The sequence below is a fragment of the Protopterus annectens genome, chromosome 7.part0 (genome assembly GCF_019279795.1).
Source record: "Protopterus annectens isolate FY-2018-M chromosome 7.part0, PAN1.0, whole genome shotgun sequence".
Taxonomy (NCBI): domain Eukaryota; kingdom Metazoa; phylum Chordata; order Ceratodontiformes; family Protopteridae; genus Protopterus; species Protopterus annectens.
In genome coordinates this window covers 1,624,210,355-1,624,228,653 of record NC_056739.1, presented here as the reverse complement: position 1 = coordinate 1,624,228,653, position 18,299 = coordinate 1,624,210,355, and the positions used below count along the sequence as shown (strand labels likewise).

General features: G+C 38.3%; 1 protein-coding gene across 5 annotated transcripts in view; it reads left to right on the top strand.

The window, feature by feature from the left end:
• PRKCD (protein kinase C delta) overlaps positions 1 to 14,223 on the top strand; it is a 2,080,121-nt gene extending 2,065,898 nt beyond the window's left edge. For all 5 annotated transcript variants that reach the window (XM_044078172.1, XM_044078174.1, XM_044078171.1 and 2 more), the window contains one exon: positions 13,533 to 14,223. In XM_044078172.1, the coding sequence (XP_043934107.1) occupies positions 13,533 to 13,691 (159 nt within the window). In that variant the 3' untranslated portion in view covers positions 13,692 to 14,223. The remainder of the gene's footprint in view (positions 1 to 13,532) is intronic.
• Positions 14,224 to 18,299: the final 4,076 nt, after the last annotated feature.

Genomic DNA, 18,299 nt, shown 5'->3' with positions numbered 1-18,299 from the left:
CCAAAAGAGAAAGAAAACTCCACTGTTGGAGCAGTCCATTTCTGTAGAGCATTTTGGACACACTTGTATTCTTCTGCTCAGAGAACCCATAGAGGGTGTCCTAGTGTTGAAGGACAGATTACGTTTTTACTCAAACTTTTTCCTGGCCCTAAAAGAGATTGGCAGTTTTCATTCTACATTGACCTCAGTGACTTCATGTAGCTCATGTTTTTTGCTCTCTAACTTTTTCTTTCTTCAACCTACTTCCAATTCAACCTTCCTATAATGCTCCTTTATACTAAGGTTTGCATATAATTGCAATGTTTACAAGTATATTATACCTTTTTTAATAGACTACCCTTAAACGATTTTCATTATGCTACATTTACTAAGAGTAGTTCATCCTCTGTTAAAAAAAAAAAATTAAAAATCTATTTTTTCTATATTTTTATTTGGTTTCAATGTTTTTATGTTACAATTACTACTGTTTGTATTTGTTTCTGTAAATCCTCTATTAATCTTTTAATGTTTTTTTTAATGTTTGTCTGGAGCTTTTCTCCCCGGGCCTCTACTGAAAATGGACATGTATCCAGTTAGACTAGCCCGGTCAACAAATGTAAAATAAATAAATAAATAAAAATAAATAAATTAGTTTCTGCATAGGTGGTTTCTAGGGGTCATGCCTTTGCTCCCATAGACTACCTGAAAGGTGAACTGAACATGATGGATGCCTTCTAATGCATCACTATTTGTGGCTCACACAGGAGACTACAGTGGTTCACTCTAAGTTGATATCACTTCCATTACAAAATGGTTCAATTTGGTCTTTTTTCAGCACCCCGAGCCTTCATCAAGGTGTTATGCAAAGTCTAGCTGGAGAAAGGTCTTCTTCCATCCACTTATTATAATGAGAAAAGTCAAAACTCAGTCTGTTGCCTCATCCAGGAATTCTCTGATGATGACCTTCATTTAAAGACTCCCCTAAATGGAGTCCCTGTTAGTGAACATAATTTAGAAGAGGCTCTCCCTGATCCCATCTCAAAGGAAGTCTTTCACAGTCAAGGTCCTTGCACTCTGGATTAGTATGTTACTTGCCGTCTGGGTTTGATGACAGGCACAGTTTTGTGGTGTCATTTGCTTGCCTGAAGATGTGGGTGTTGTGAACTGTGAGGTTTTAGTGGCTTCAGAGCCACTAAATGGTCATGAATTTGTTATTGAAGTTAGACCCTTGTCTCTGGTCCCAGAAGCAGTTTACTATCCCTCCTTGCCTGTTGGTAGGCATTCACTTTCTGCAGTCATGTGCATTACATTTCTTGACAAAAAAGTTTTTGATTGGTGGGCTGTGGAGCTCTACCTAAGCTTCAACTCCCCCCACCCCTCCAGGAGCCAGGAGGGGACTACATATCAGCCAGAGCTCAAACAAAATGGTCCTGGTTTTAAAGGTTTTGAAAAAATAACTGTTTCAGTTGCTCTCCCTCTTGTGGTAGGCAATCAGTTCATGATGTGATACCTAAACAGGCAGAGGCACAATGCCATACCTCACTGTGTAGGGAATGATGTTCATCCAGCATTATACCATAGGCAGTAGGGTATTCTTCTCTCAGAATTTCATAATTCTGGGAAAGTAAATGAGCTGTCAGATGCTCTGAGCCAGGGCTGTAGCTTAATCCTGGAGCTCCAAATTCAGAGGCCTAGTTAAAGGTCTTCTGAAAGTGGATGGTATTCCAGTGTCACCTTTTTGCTACTTGATAAATTGTAGTACTCCTTCTGTTCTGCTTAGTACAGTAGGCCAGTAAGAATATAGACTTGGTTTTATTTCTCTGCTGCTCCTGTGCACTTTCCTGCCATTCCTACAGATTCTACTTTTGTGCCAAAGTTCAGAAAAAGAAAGAGAACTCATTCAAGTCACACTGTGGTAGTTAAGAAAGGCATGGGTTCAGAGTGTAATGTCCCAAATAATACAATACACTCCTAATCCTAGCCAAGGATAGTCCTGCACAGATCAAGAGTCAGCTGACTCCACAGGGCTTGGCTTCTGCTGTAGTACCCTTAATCCTCCAGATGTACCAATGACAGTATAATAGGTGCTGAGGCTGTGAAGGAGTTGTTCCCTGAACATGCTTATGTCTCCAAGTGGAAATGGCTTTCAGTTTATGCAGAGCAGTACCTTGTATTACCCTGATCTGTCATTTTGCAAATGATCTTGATGATCCTGATATATCTCAGACACCTGTATGACTTAAGTTTGAGTCAAGATCCAGGTATCTTGTATTTCTGAGATGGCTGTCCTTGTAGGAAGCATGAGTGTGGTCCAGGACTGAGTGATTAAGCACTTGCTTAACTGAGCACTGCATCTGTATTCCCGATTGGGAACCCTTCTCCTCCTAACTTCATGGTGGACTGACTTGCCCATCTGCCATTTGTGCCTCCTTGCATTTACAGTGTTGAAGTTATTTGATGGAAACCGTTCGTGGTAGCCATCGGCTTCGTATAGCCCATCCTAGACTTCCAGTCCCTTATGTGCAGGGAACTGTATGTGGTGTTTCATAGAGCTAGAGCATTCTTTAAAACAGAAGTGGTTTCAAATATTTCCCAGAGACAGTCCCATCAACCTCTTGGTTTACTTTGTTGTAGCAGAATCCTCAAGGAAAAGGAATTTCATGTCCTGGAATCTGCATAGGTCACACTGTGATTGCCTAAGTAGATGCATTACTTTAAGAAAATAAACCAGTTGGTCATCATCTTTGTGCCAAGTACAAAAATGTTTGTACTTACCAGACAGCTGAATTGCCAGCTACATTATTTTTTTTTCATCAGTAGGATAAATGCTCAGTGGCAAATTCTCTAATAAAATTCCACTCCACTGATTTTGTAGCTGTCGCTAGTGCTTGCTTTAAGTATGTTACAGTAGTGGATTTTTATGCTCTGGCCTTGTAGTCCTCGTTAGAAACCTTCATGAAGCATTATTGTTTTAATAGCCACTCAGAGTTGGGCCATACTTGGAAAGTCACTACTGTAGGACTCATCTGAGTTCTGTGCTTAATAATTCTTTAGGTCCTTCTACTTGCTGATAGTGCTTGAGATTCAGACTAGTATATGGCCCTGTTAAAGAAAAAGCACTCGCTATTAGATATACCAGATATGTTCTTAATATAGCACCTTATCTAGAGTGACAGTCATGTGGATGTTTCATGTGTCAGGCAAATATAAGTTTTATGTCTCATCTCTACATCCTTTATCAGAGCCTTACTGAAGAAACTAAAAGCAACTACCCTTTCTGCACACCTACTTCCGGCTGAATACCTGCAAATAGCTGCAGATGTTATAGCCTACCCTATATCTATTCTAATCAATAGAGCCATAACCGAGTCCACAATCCCCTCTATATGGAAAATATCTTATGTCATCCCGCTCCATAAAGGCGGTGCCTCCACAGAATTATCAAACTACAGACCAATAGCCATACTGTCACCGCTAGCCAAAATTATGGAAAATGTGTCCATAAACAACTTATTCACTATCTCACCCAGAACAATCTTATGACCAATTCCCAGCATGGTTTCAGACCTCACCATAGTACGACCACAGCTGTCCTCTCCTTTACTGATACAATTAACCAAAACCGGAATAATAAAAAAATATCCTCTGCCCTCTTTCTGGATCTGTCAAAGGCCTTTGACATGGTAAATCACCAGTTACTTCTCCATACATTGGAATCCCTTTACCTAGATAGCTCAGCTCTCAATTGGTTCCATGCTTACCTGTCTGGAAGACAACAAGCAGTCCAGTGGCACAATAAGCTCTCACACCTGTTACCTAATACCATAGGCGTTCCCCAAGGCTCTATTCTAGGACCCCTTCTTTTTTCAGTCTTCATAAATGAACTACACTCAGTCATCCCCGAAGCCACCTGTATCCAATATGCAGACGACTCAACCCTAATATGTTCTGATGTCTCTCTATCCAATTTACAAGTAGCCACCCAACTCTGCTTTACTACAGTCGAAAAATGGCTTGCAGAGCGTAAACTCATCCTAAACCCAAACAAAACCAAATTGCTTCTCCTTTTCCCCACTCCTGCCCCTCCTCCCACACATCTCACTATACAATCTAATAATGGAACCATCATCTCACCCGACTCCTATACAAAACTACTAGGAGTTGTCATTGACAACAAACTTAGATTTGATATGCATATCAATCAAACCATTAAGACTGTAAATAAGAAACTTGGATCCTTATACAGAATAAAGAACTTTCTAACCCCTTTTGCCAAATTAGCCATTGCCCGTACTCACCTTCTTTCTACTCTCCTATATGCCTCTCCTGTTCTTTCTTACCTTAACAAATGTGAATTGAATAAACTCTCTGCTTCTTATAATCACATAGCCAGATTTGTAACTGGATTGCCCTTTAGAACACATCATTGCCTTAATCTGAAAAACTTGACTGGTTAGAACTACCCAATCTTCTCAAGTTGAACCAACTCACAGAAGCATTTAAAATCCTAAAACAACCTGATAAAACCCCTGCACTGAGTAATATAATTATTCCTTACTCCAATCTAAGCTGCCTTCGCTCCTCCAACAGACACCTTGTCCACACCACCAAATCCAACAATATGGGTGGTGAAGCTCTCTTTGCTAACACCACTGGAAAGCTATGGAATTCCCTCCCCAACAACCTTAGGCTAATTTCCTCCCTTGATCAATTTAAAAAGACTCTAAAACAATATTTTAAGGCGAAATGGCTCTGCCCATGCATATATCCAGGTTAGATGCCCTCCGTTAAACATAGGCCTTACTTACTCCATAACTAATCCAAAACCATTAGGACAACTTGAGAGGGGACCTTTAATCCATCTGCCTACTATCTGCTCACCACCGTAACCATATTTTAAAATCTGTCTCAATTTTCCTATTGCACTACTTTAATAATTGCATTAAGAACTGTAGTTAAACTGTTAGGTTATAGTAACTAATTTTTATGTAATTTGTATTTTCCTATTTTTCCTTTCTTTTATTTTTTATTTTTATTACGATTTCACTGTTTTGTAACTATATTGTCTCATACCTTTGTGGAGCTTTTCTCCCCGGGCCTCCGCTGAAAATGGACATGTATCCAGTCAGACTATCCCGGTCAACAAATGTAAAATAAAATAAAAATAAATAAAATGTCATGCAATTGATAAAGCAGCATCAAATCTACATTTTTCTTAATTTCCTTGAGAGTGTTTGCTAGTGGCAAGGGGGGGGGGGGTGAATTAGCAGACTCTAGATATATGTCCACTTATGTGGCCAGTTAATTTAATCATGCCTATATTGGTATGATTTGTGGATATCCCTTGAAAGCAGGATTTTGCTGTAAAGAATACCACATTTTGAGTGATGAACAATATAGCAATAACCCACGCCTGGGTGTGGGTAATGCTGGATTTACCGACGGTTGGTGTGGTTTGGTCACGAGGGCGAAGCCCGAGTGGCCAAACAAAGCCAACTGTGGGTAAATCCAGCATTACCCACACCCAGGCATGGGTTATTGCTATTATACAATGACATTATTTAAGAAAAAAAAATACTTTTCTTAAATAATGGCATTGCATAATGCCTCCTTGCTGCCCTTCCGCAGCTGTCTGGTATTCTGCAGCAGTTCTGATGTACTGTGCATGCATATGCCTACACAGTAAAATCAGAGCTGTGGGCAAAAGCAATGCAGAAAGCAAGATCTCCGTTGCTTTTTACAAACTGTTTCGCTATGTTAAATGGGTTTAACATAGCAAGACAGCTTTAAAAAAAGCATCGGAGAATCTCCGTTGCTTTTTTAAAGCTGTCTCGCTATGTTAAACCCATTTAACATAGCGAGACAGTTTTGAAAAAAGCAACGGAGAAAGCAAGATCTCCGTTGCTTTTTACAAACTGTCTCGCTGTGTTAAAGGAGTTTAACATAGCGAGACAGCTTTAAAAAAAGCAACAGAGAATCGCAACAGAGAATCTTCGTTGCTTTTTTTAAAGCTGTCTCGCTATGTTAAACTCGTTTAACATAGCGAGACAGTGTGAAGCAACGGAGATCTTGTGTTCTTCGTTGCTGTAAAAAAAAGAGTTATAGTAATGGAAAATGTCCGGGCGACCAGACCTTTTTCCATTACTATAACTCTGATTTACAATGTGCACGCTGACCAATCAGTGTGCACGTTTTTGAATATTAATGGGGGGTCGTTGTATAAATAGCAAACTTAGAATACATCTGGGTCTACTTTTCTATATCAATTGACACATTTCTGTCTATTTCCATATACACGATCATATGTGAGACTCTTACAGTGGACATTAAACATTCGGATAGGTCAAAATGTGCAAGTCCTGTCTTCCTCAGTCACATTGCATAAAATAATTAATAAAGCTGAATTGGTGGCAAGAACTACTACAGAGCATATCTGTATCACACATTGACAGATGCCTGTCTTTATAGGTGGGAGAGACAGTTTGCTGTTCACTCAGAACAGGATCAGTGTTGCTTGGTTTTCAAACTTTTGTGCCATTTCCTTCCAAGGGGTTTGTATACTTACTCGAAGCCATGGTTCAGTGAAGAAAGCAAACAGTAAATGAATGAGTTCCTACCAGCTGTGCCCCTTCATTAAGTTGGTTGCTACTGTTATCTCCGAGGAACTGAAACTAGCAAGCAGACAAGTTCATTCAGGACTTTCCAGATCTGAATGATTGGTCAGTTAGTCCCAGAATGTACAGTCTTTATTCAGAAGGTAGTGTCAACTGGTGTGTGATCTATTCACTTCTCCCAAAGAACTGCCTTCCATTTCTGTGTTGCAAGGGGAAAACTTTCAGGATGTGCTGGAAGCTCCCTGACCTCAGAAGCTGTTGTATACATTTTTGCTTGACCTGCTTATCTCCAGTTTCATCCTCAGAATGGTCAGGGAGGAGGCTATAGCAATTCTGATAGCTCATTGACAGAGTAACAGCCACAGTATCCTCTATCGATTTAGAGGATGATCACTCTGTTTTCTGCTTCTACTGAGAAAGCAGTCATTTACACACCAATCCGGATCTACACAGGCCATGTCTGGCAGTATGGCTCATTGCATTTCAGTAATTGCTAGACATTCAAGTTTTTGTGATGCTTGCAGATAAGAGACTAAGCACATTTCTTTAAAAAAAATTCCTCCTTCAAGCTCTCATAGCCAGTGTTTGTTGTTTTTTTTGGCATATAGCATAACATTGCTACTCCCCTTCAGAAAAATCTGATTCTTCAGATTAAGAGGCAGACAAACTTGCTGATGCTGACCACCTGTCCTCCCCATTTTTTTACATGTCTCTAACACTGAGGATGTGTTACCCTCTGCTTCTTAGAATGAAGCACTTCTCCAAATGAGAAAGTAAGGACTACTTGAATGCCCAGAAGAGACGCAGAGAACGTCTGGGTCTACCAAAGCCTTCACACTTGGCTACTCCTCAAGTTATTGAAGTTTTGAAGGATGCACTCACCAGTGCATCTTTGAAGCTGGACTCCCAACCCAGTGCTGCATAGAAACCTGACCATTTCTATAGGGTTAGGACTTATGTAAGTATTTATTTAAAAACAAAATGACAAATCCGTGGTTTCCCTCGAAATCTTAGAAAACCCAGTATGCAACCCATTTTGGGTCAAAAACAAACCAAGCAGAAACATCACAGTGTAAAGGGTGTGAAGTTCACTCCTTGAAATATGTTATTGCACCTAATTCACTAATAAAATTCAAACATTAAAATACATACAACAAAATAGTAAAATAGTAGGTAGTCGACAGTTGAGTTAAAAATGGAATATCCTTTACTGAAACACACAAACAAGCAATCTTAGTTGAGCATAATGAAAAGCATTAAAGACATTCATTAAAATGTATATAGTCAAGTTATTTGAAGCAAGGGATGGGACTGATTAATACTGACATTACACACCAATATTATACATGCTAATATTGTTATAAAGAAATATCAAACATTGATCAGCCACAATGAAAGGTTTAAAATGTATTTAATAATAAATAATAAAAGAAACAAGACAATACTAAATATCTATTCACAGTGACATCAGAGTTCAAAAATCACAGGAAATATTTAAAAAAACATTGAAGGACAGACGCAGACAAATTAAAGCAATATCTAAACTAAGCTTCACTATATTCCTGACTGAATCTAAGAGAATCGCTATTCCCTACTTTATAGAGCAAGGCAGATGATGTGGTGAATGGTACTTATTTTTGTCAGGCCCAAGATAGAATACAGAATGCTCTGTCTCACTAAGAGGCTTCTCAAAATAATATCTAAAATATTACCTCTGGGATACCTTGCAGAATGACATCACTTTTGGTCATCTGACTTGTTCCCATGCAAACTCCATTGATGGAAACTGGCAGGATTTAGCATCTACTTATAAAAATACACACACAGGGGCTTTTGCTCAGATCTGTGGCAGGTGCTGAAAGTCATAAAACAATTGCATACCTCCACACTTCCAGAGTAGTAGTTAACCCCAGAGACAATACAGAAAGCTTCTTAGTACAGACTTTGTGTCTCTGGCTGCATTGAAACCTGTGAGACAGCATCTTTATGGCCTAGCCCATAATGTGATTTAATTTCAGATATATTGTAAAGTTTGCTGGACTGAGGCTAACCTCATGTCTCCCAGTTTTCTCTGTTAAAACATATACATTTAAACAGTTACAATAGCGCATGCACATTTCTGTTCTCTCTAGTAGGGCACACTGTGGATGCATTTCAACACAAGCACTTTACAAGTGCCTTTTCAACACAAACATCTGTACAAATCAGTTTGATATACACATGACATACAGTTCTAATACATTTGTAACACAAGCATCTTGTATAAATCAGTAAATCAGTTTGATATTTACAAATGACATAATTATTTACAAAATTCCAGCTAGCTGTGCTGGCAGTACCTCCTATTGTAACACCATAAATCAGTTTGATATTCACAAATGACATACAATTATTTACAAAATTCCAGCTAGCTGTGCTGGCATTACCTTCTCTTGTCAAGTGTCTATCAAAATGTTTGACCAGTTTGTATTTTTGTTGTGATAAATACAAATATATATATATATATATATATATATATATATATATATATATATATATATAGGTTTACAGTCAAAAGGTCGATGTTGACATGTCCGACAGCCACCTCCTCGACTATGGTAGGAGCAACAGTCAGAATGTCAACGTTCATATGTACGTCCATTTAGAAGGATGTACACAGGGCAGGGATTCACAGCATTGCTGTGAATGGGGGATTTAGAAACTATGGTCAACAGAATTTGTTGACTTTTTTGCGTCGAACGTGGAACCTACTTAATATGTATGAGTCAATGTTATTTGTTGCAGTAATCACCGTTCGCGTAAGTGATTTTCATGATTTTGATAGTAAACCATATATATATATATATATATATATATATATATATATATATATATATATATATATATATGTATGTATGCTTCCCTGTACATGTAAAGGCCAGAGAAGCAGCTTCCTCCCATGCTTTGTTTACTGTTTATTGCTTTATGCCTTCATCCACTGTGTGCATGCACACAACTCTTCATCGATGGGTTTGCACAAATTTCCCAAATTTAATAAAAGTGCTTTTATTAACATTAATGTGACCAGTTAGTACAGTATGGCTGAGGCAGGGAACAACTATGGACTGTTTAAGATATCAGTTGTATTGGAGGCCATTTTCTCTCTCTCTTTTTTTACTGTGTAAATGTAACTATGCTAAATGATGACTTCAGATAACTTAACCTGCTAGTGCTTGAATAGCAGGCATTATGTGCCTATAGTGCTATATTTTCATGTGATGCTTTTTCAAATTATGCGAAGACACTTGGTGATTATTTCAATACTTCTGTTAATTAGATTATAGGGATGCTGTGTTAGTAGTTATTTCTTTGAACAAATTAGTATGCATGTAGAACAGCAATCTAAACAAATCGGTAAAAAAGAGCAAGTTCCTGATGGCGACACTGCAATCAATACTTCCTTTTTTGGAAAAAGACAATTGGGTGTGCTCTACAGACCTTCAGGATGCATACTACCTTATACGGATGGAAAGGTGGTCCAGAAGGCACTTGCGCTTCCAGCTAGGAGCCACTCACTTCCAATTTTGAGCTGTGCCCTTTGGTCTCACTACAGCCCCCAGAGTGTTCAAATGCATGGCAGTAGTTGTGGCTCACCTGAAATGTCAAGGAATTCTGGGTGTTTCCATATCTGAACGAATAGCTCATAACTGCCATGACCAGGCATCTTCTACTACAAGCCAAGGACTCCACGCTACAACTCTGTTCCTCTCTAAGGATTACAGTAAACTAGAAAAAATTGGCCCTAGAGCCATGTAAGAACTTGGTCTTCGTCAGAGCAGAAATCGACACAAGAAGGATGACAACAAAACTTCCACAAGACAGAGTAGATGATCTTCAGTATTACATAAGAATGTTGATCAGAAAGAAATAAGCTTCTGCCAAACTAGTTCTTCAAGTTCTGGGCAAAATGCCCGCCTCAATTTTCCTTATTTCCTTAGCTTGTCTTCACATGAGAATACTTCAGTGGTTACGGTTAATTGTAGAACTACCAGCATCACACAAAATCATGATGATAAATTCATGTAAAAAGGATCTTCAGTGGTGGATTCACTCTCCTCTGGTATCTCAAGGCCATCACTTTATTCCTTCCCAAACCCAAGCCACCGTGACCATGGACGCTTCCCAGATTGGGGGGGGGGGGCATTATCTAAGGAAGACAGTTCAAGGCATCTAGCATCAACACGAGGCCAATTTGCACATAAACGTCCTGGAGATGTGGCTGTGCTTTTAGCATTGCAAGCATTTCAAGACTCCCTCCCTCTGGAAATGATAGCAGTCCAATCAGATAACATGTCTGTAGTCTGGTACATAAACAAGCAAGGAGGAACCAAATCTTACCCCCTTTGTCAAGAAGCCCTAAGGGTCTGGCAAAGGGCTACATTTTTCAGTTGCTTTCTGATAGGAGCACACATCCCGGGGAGATCCAAAGTAATAGCAAGACAAATTGAGCAAAGTTGTACTGTTGACACACGAGTGGTCCCTCAATCAAAAAATTGTGGAAGAGATTTTCCAGAAATGGAGCCAGCCGTGAAGCGACCTTTTTTCTTCACCCACCAATGTCAAATACAGTAACTACTTTGCCTTGATCCCCCCCCCCTTCAGGGGAGTCCCAAGGGATGCACTTGTTCACAACTGGCCTCTGAGACTTCTTTATGCCTATCCACTAATTCCCACACTACTACAGAAAGCAAGTTTGTTGATGATGGCAATGATCCTAATTGCCCCCTGTTGTCCTCTAAAAATCTGGTTCCCCTTTCATCGGCCTCATATTTGGTATGAACCATGTATTCTGGATCCTATTCCAGATCTTCTGACTTACCCATCAAGAATGGTTCATCCCAATCTAAACAACCTCAAACTGACAGCTTGGCTGCTCCAATTCCCCTGATAGCCAGGTTTCCTTCCCTTTCTTGTCCCGTAAGATGCATTTTAATTTCTTCGCATAAGTCATCCACATGAAAACTGTACAAGGGAAAAATGGTGGAAGCTTTTTTATATAGGCTAATTCTAATCAGATTGATCCCTTTAATGTTCCCCTACATTTTATATTAGACTTCTTGGCTAAACTTTTCAATAAAGGTGCTGCTGCAGTTACTATTAGAGTTCAGCTGGCAGTAATTACAAACTTTCATGTAGGAGAAAATGGCTGCAGAATCATGTCAAACAAGCTTTGTAAAGCCTTCGTAAAAGGATCTACACTTCTAAGGCCTCCGTACAAAGACCCATTTCCACCTTGGGATCTAAATTTTGTATTTTCATATATAATCTGTCCTCCCTTTGAATCTTCTGCTAACTGTGACTTAAAATGTCTTTCTTGGCAGATGCTGTTTTTAGTAGCTATCATCTCAGCAAGGCGAGTTTCAGAATTAAGAAGCTTTATCAAACCACCATACTTGATTTTTCATAAGGACAGAGTTTCTTTACTCACCAACCCCTCCTTTCTACCCAAAGTTGTATCTGAAAGTAACCTCAATCTATTGGGTTACAGGTATTCTTCCCAAATTATCAGAATAAAGGATATTCATTACATCTATTGGACGTTCATAGACAGTTAAATTTTTACCTACATAGAACTGCAGAATTCAGAAAATCAGATCAGCTATTTGTTTCCTATTCTAACACTAAGAAAGGCTTACCAGTATCTAAGGTTACCTTATCCAAATGGCTTTCTGAATCCATTTCCTTTATTTGCAGTTCTAAGAACAAGACTCTCACAGGAGTAGAGCATCCTTTGATTCTATGGTCCTGAGGAATATTCTCCTATGAGCCAACCAACAGTCAGGTAGCTTGGGACACACTCCCACAAGTGAGCATAAAGGTGAGATCGACAACATCACACAAAGAAGTTATGTACTTACCGTAATGTTCCATGTGCATTGTCCATCTCCGCCTTTATTCTCACAACTCACCCACTTACTCCTTGCCTATACTCCTGAGAGACCAGGTAGTAGTAATTGTATATCCTTTGGGCTCTATAGCCTCAGAAACCAGTAATTCTTCTTACACTATTTACCTACAACCTTAATTCCAATAATGTTTTTTTCTCATGGGCAAACAATATCCGAGGGTTTAGTGAACTGCGCTATCGATAAGTGAGAATGCCCACAAGCTTTGCTGAAGGCCTCAAGCTTTTGAAAAAGGCCAAGGCTGATCTGATGGATCGGATCCGACCCACAGGTGAGAATAACTGTGGGGATGGACAACACACATGGAACGTTATGGTAAGTACATAACTTCTTTTTTTGCATCCTACCAGTGACTGTTAGTGGTAGACATTTTTGAAGTTATATATCTTATGGTTTATCAAAGGACAATATAAAGATGACCAGTTGTGTTTTCTAACATACTGGACAATACAGATGTATTTTCAGTAATCTAAGGGCCATGGCTCCTAAACCTGAAGGATCCTCCTGTCTTCTACCGGTTACATATGGATTGCTGTCACATAGTGTCAGACTGTAGTTACGGCAGGCAAAAAGTAAGAAATTCAGTGTTATGAAAAAGAGGATGGCTGGAGTCGAAGAGAGATCAATATTGGCCATATGTTATGAAGAATTGAAAACAGGAAAAGAAGCCTGTCATCTTCTGTTATGGTGAGTATCTCATAAATAGTACTTCCTAGATGAATCATGATTTCCTCACATTTCAGTGGTAACTTTTGAAGAACCTTGACCTAAACTGTACACTAGGTCAGAACTCTAGAGCTTCACGCAGCTATGCAAGAAATGGAACTTCTTTTTCTCTTGTATTTATAGTACTGTTACCTTTCTGAGCAAGCTGAATTTCAGTGTAATGCAATTATACTGCCTTAGCTGTTTTAAATGTAGAGTTTTTAAAATCAGAGGGCTGTTTTAGAATGTTTTTCATCTAATATATCTAAACATTTTTCCCCAATCACAGAAATCTCCAAATGACTGCAGTAATTTTGACAAAGAATTTCTAAGCGAGAAGCCACGGTTGTCTCATACTGACAAAAACTTGATAGATTCCATGGACCAAACAGCATTTGCTGGATTCTCTTTTATCAATCCTAAAATGGAGAGACTTGTTGACAAATGATGTACATAGCATTTCAAGGTGGAACCTTGATTTACCTGTGACTTCCTGCAAAATAATAAGAACTGAGATATTTATTCCCCTGTGTTGAATCAAAATACCACCTGTGAGTGGAATACAGTAGCATTTGCTGATATGGATTTCTTTAGGAAAAACACATTGCTGAAATAAATATACCGTATGATGATTATATTTTTACCCTTTGTGCTGAGGAACGTTGTCTTAGAAATAATAATGTAACTATCATTTTTACCATGTTTATTGGCTGGGGTGGTGTTCCCATGGTGAGGTTTCTATGTATCACTGATGTGCATTTTGATGTTACTATGATCAGTCATGTGCATTTTGTCATCTATGAAATGGTGGAATTGTAAATTTTTGTCTATTTACTTGAATGTATGTATCTTAAAGAAATACTGTATATTTTTAGTTCTGTAGAAAAAAAAGAAATTTGGTGTTCTAAGTACATGCTTTTATACTGTTAGTATATTTCCACTTGATAATTGTGTCTTAAATAAAACATTCCTTTTCTACAGCTAACTTTTTACTTCTAGCATCCTGAGTTTTGAGGGCAGGTCATATCCTGCTGCTGTTTGTGATTTCTGCAGATTTTTCATATTTTTATAACATTATTTATTTATTTTTATGGGAGTGTCTAGTCTTACCACTGGCTAACAATGGTATGATGTCACTGATTTTATACACCTACACCCCCCCACACACACACACACACACACATATATATATATATATATATATATATATATATATATATATATATATATATAGAGAGAGAGAGAGAGCGAGCGAGAAAGAGAGTGAGAGCAAGCAATGGCTTCAAGGTAATAGATGAGTTAAGTAAGCAATTTTGCTTTATGAAAACAGAACTATTCCTAGCCAAAAATTCACCAAAACATTGTTCACTCGCAATGTATGCATTTTGCAATGTGATAAAAATTGCTTGGGAAATAATTTCAAGTGCTCTGAGAGTAAAAACTGTTGGATTCAGCTGCATTTTTTGTGTATTTAAAACATTTGTACACGAAACTTGAACTGAAGTACAAAAGGGACTACAAGTGACAACTACTAGGTTTTGATGATTGCATTTAGATTAGATTTAAGAATTAACTGCTCCTTATCATCTCTCCCAGCCTTCCCATTACATTTTTCATACTGCCCCATTAAAACCCCAACAACAATGCAGATGAGATCAAGGCAAGTTGATTAATTTAGCTTAAGAGTACCACAATCCCTTTCCTACTATCCACTTTGCCCCTACCTTGTCTTCATTACTAACCCAAACTTCCTAATTCCCCAGCTTTTTCTCAACCATCTACTGCCCCTCTTACACCTCTTTTAATTTTGGCAAACCACTAGAGAGACATTTCTCAACAACTTTTGAGTCTCCTGACATTCCCATGGCATATCCCATTGCCTGCAGCTTGCATCTTCAGTAGGAACTGCGCTGTTTCCACTGTCATCATATAAATTTCACTGGAGTGAAACACCAGTGATTCAGTGACCTGATGTGAAGTTCAGGCTATGGGACCATCTTCCTTATGCCCCTACATACTTCCTACACTTCCTTTCAGAAAACCTCCTTTGGGCCATATTCCACTTTTCTTTATCCATCTCACCCTCATCCATGCCACACGTTCTCTCCTCCTGCCCTCCCCAATTCTCTGTATATTAATCCATCTAACCCTTTTATTACACTTGGCCAGTGTACCACTTTTAGCCTGACTTCATGCCTTTTCCCCTTAATTTACTGGTATCCCTTCCATGCATTCCTGAGATGTGCCTTCAGTCCCTTATAGTTAATTCCATCTGCAATTAATCTCCTCCTGAATGGTATCAAAGCTTATGAACTCCTTTCTACCAGAGTTTCCAATGGATCAGATGATCCCACTCTCTCTGCACTTTCCAGCATTCCCTGTTACTTCTTTCTCTTCATCTTTTTCATTATCCCCACTAATTCCACCTCATCCTAAAATGCATTTTTATCTCTGTAAGACTCCCTTTCTGCCAGTGATTCTCCATGGCCTTGCTGTCTATTCTTTGTTGCCATATATCCCATTTTGAAGCTAAATTATTCCACACTTTTCTCTGCCATGCCACAGTGATTGCCCTCAAATACATTCTGATATCTGCATACCAAACCTGCAACCTACTTGTCTTCAGTGAAAGTTTAATTCACAGTTCTTTCTTTTTCACTTTAAGCAAATTTATTATGCACCTGTTCTGCATTCCACACCATGGTAATGGTACAATCTGTTTGACAGCATGTAATACATGAAGCAATTCTGTCAGACATATTAGGCCAAGCCTCCCTACCAGTGAACCCACCTTTCCCACCCACTTTTCTAAGGAACCTGAAACCTAATCCTGAATGTCTTTCCATTGTCTTTTACAGGTCTCCTCCACTATCACATGCATTTTCAATTTCAGCTGCTTTGTCTCCTCTTCCATACCTGGAAGCTCCATTCCTCAGACTGGGAGCCACACCAATACCACTGCAGTTTCTTTGGGTGGAAATACAGACCCGTCTTCTCCTCAAGTCTCCAAAAATTATTGAGTACTTTTAGCAACTCATCTCTAAAATTTGCCAGTAAAACCATGCAGTCATCAGCAAACAAATTTCATTGAATACTACCCATTTATAAAACTTTCATTATCCTCCCAACTCTCTGTACTAATACCAGTAGAAGTAATATAGGATACAGTGAACAATCCTTTTTTTGATCCTCAACTTAAGAGTCAAAGCTTCTACTGTTCACACCTAAACCATTTTGAATCAAAAACCCCTCTTCGCTATTACTTACTTTGACCACACCAAAAATGAGAACCAGACAAGCGGAAACAGCAGGAAAAAAACAAAAACGACCAAGCAAAATTGCTCAAGTAAATCCTACTGAAACAAACAGTCAAATGACAGCAGATGTACTCATGATTCAAAACCAGACAACAAAGCCACTCATTGTTGAAAAATGGTTTAGTACATCTGTTTAGCAATTTCATACATCAAAGCAGACTTCATCAGAACAAATGGAATCAAACATTCCTGTGGTTTATATAGCATTCGCAATCAAATCAAGGTATATCACTTCCTATTGTATTCATCACAGTACATCAGTTCCTGTTAATTTTTTTTTAAAATGCACATACAAACATACTAACAAACAATAAGATTACAAAATATTTGAAAGTCTTGAATAAAAATTCCTTACGTTAGCCATATGTATGTATTAACTGTTTAAATGTATTTAAAATATATTACATTAAATAGAGCTAATTGTACATCTGTCACAATCTTTCACTTCTCATTTTCAATACTGCCGGTATAGATATGTTGTCATTTAAACTTGGAGGATTGGTAGTGTCCAATCTTAGTTGCCAATAAACTTTACAACATTCTATTTTAGTTTATCACTGCTCACCCCCCCCCACCCCCATCTTGGGTCTATAGGATCATCTTCAAGTAATGTATTGTTTTCACATGTGTTAGTATGCTTATGCAAGGCTTTAGTCTCTGCTTTGTTTTTGATATCACATAAATGCTCATACACTTGCTTTTTTATAACCTTTCAGTTTTCCCAACCTAAAATGATGTGCCAATTTTACAAGTGATGTAAATAATACCTGTACCCATGGAACTGCAGAATTTTATACCGCCCAATATATTGCCATTCGGACCAAGTTTAATTTGTTCAACATTAGCAATATAAGGTTATTGCTTACATGCCCCGTATTTATGTGTCCCTAATTGTAATCTTCCAGAAGTATGTCCCCTGCTTTTTTAAGAATTTCTTTCAAATTTTTACCCTTTTAAACACAAATACTGGATGTGCTGAAAAAAACTCACAATGTATTGATAATTTTGAAAATGTGTTCCAGTATTTTAGCATGGTTTGCCTAACTGTCTTAGAATCTTGTGTATATTGCAATATAAAGGATTTATGAAACCCATCAACAGCACCTGCTGTGGAATGTGCATCCTCCTGCACTTTGTTTTTACCCGTACCAAATAAATGGGTAAATTTAGTACTCTAAGTTGACCTTACTTCATCCATACACTGTTGGATAAGATCCTCAGGATAAACTGTGTGCACAAAAATGCTCTAATGTTGTTAGTTTCTTCTAAAAAAATGATCCTACTCTGATGCCATCCAGGCTGTTCAAACCAATTGCCCTTTCACAATATTCCTTTTTTTTGCTGTATGGGATGTATACTGTTATTTTTAAACTATTATATTTTTGTGGAGCTTTTCTCACAGGGCCTCTCCTGAAAAGGGGATGTTCTCAGACGATCCGGATCAACAAATGCAAAATAGTAAAATAAACTCAGTCTGTTCCATTTTTCTGCTTTTACCTCTTCCATTAATCTCCATTTGACCAATACCTTTAAGACCAGGTTTATATACAGTACAATTCTGCAATTCCCTTCCTCAACTTTCTGCCCTAGTCATACATTTTCTTTATCCAGAACAGAGATTCACTATTAACTGTATCAAAAGATTTTCTAATGTTGAACACCTCTACTATCCTTTCTTTCTTAAGCCAGTTTGATTTGACTCCACTTACTCCAAAAATTGACTAAGAGCCTCAATTAAC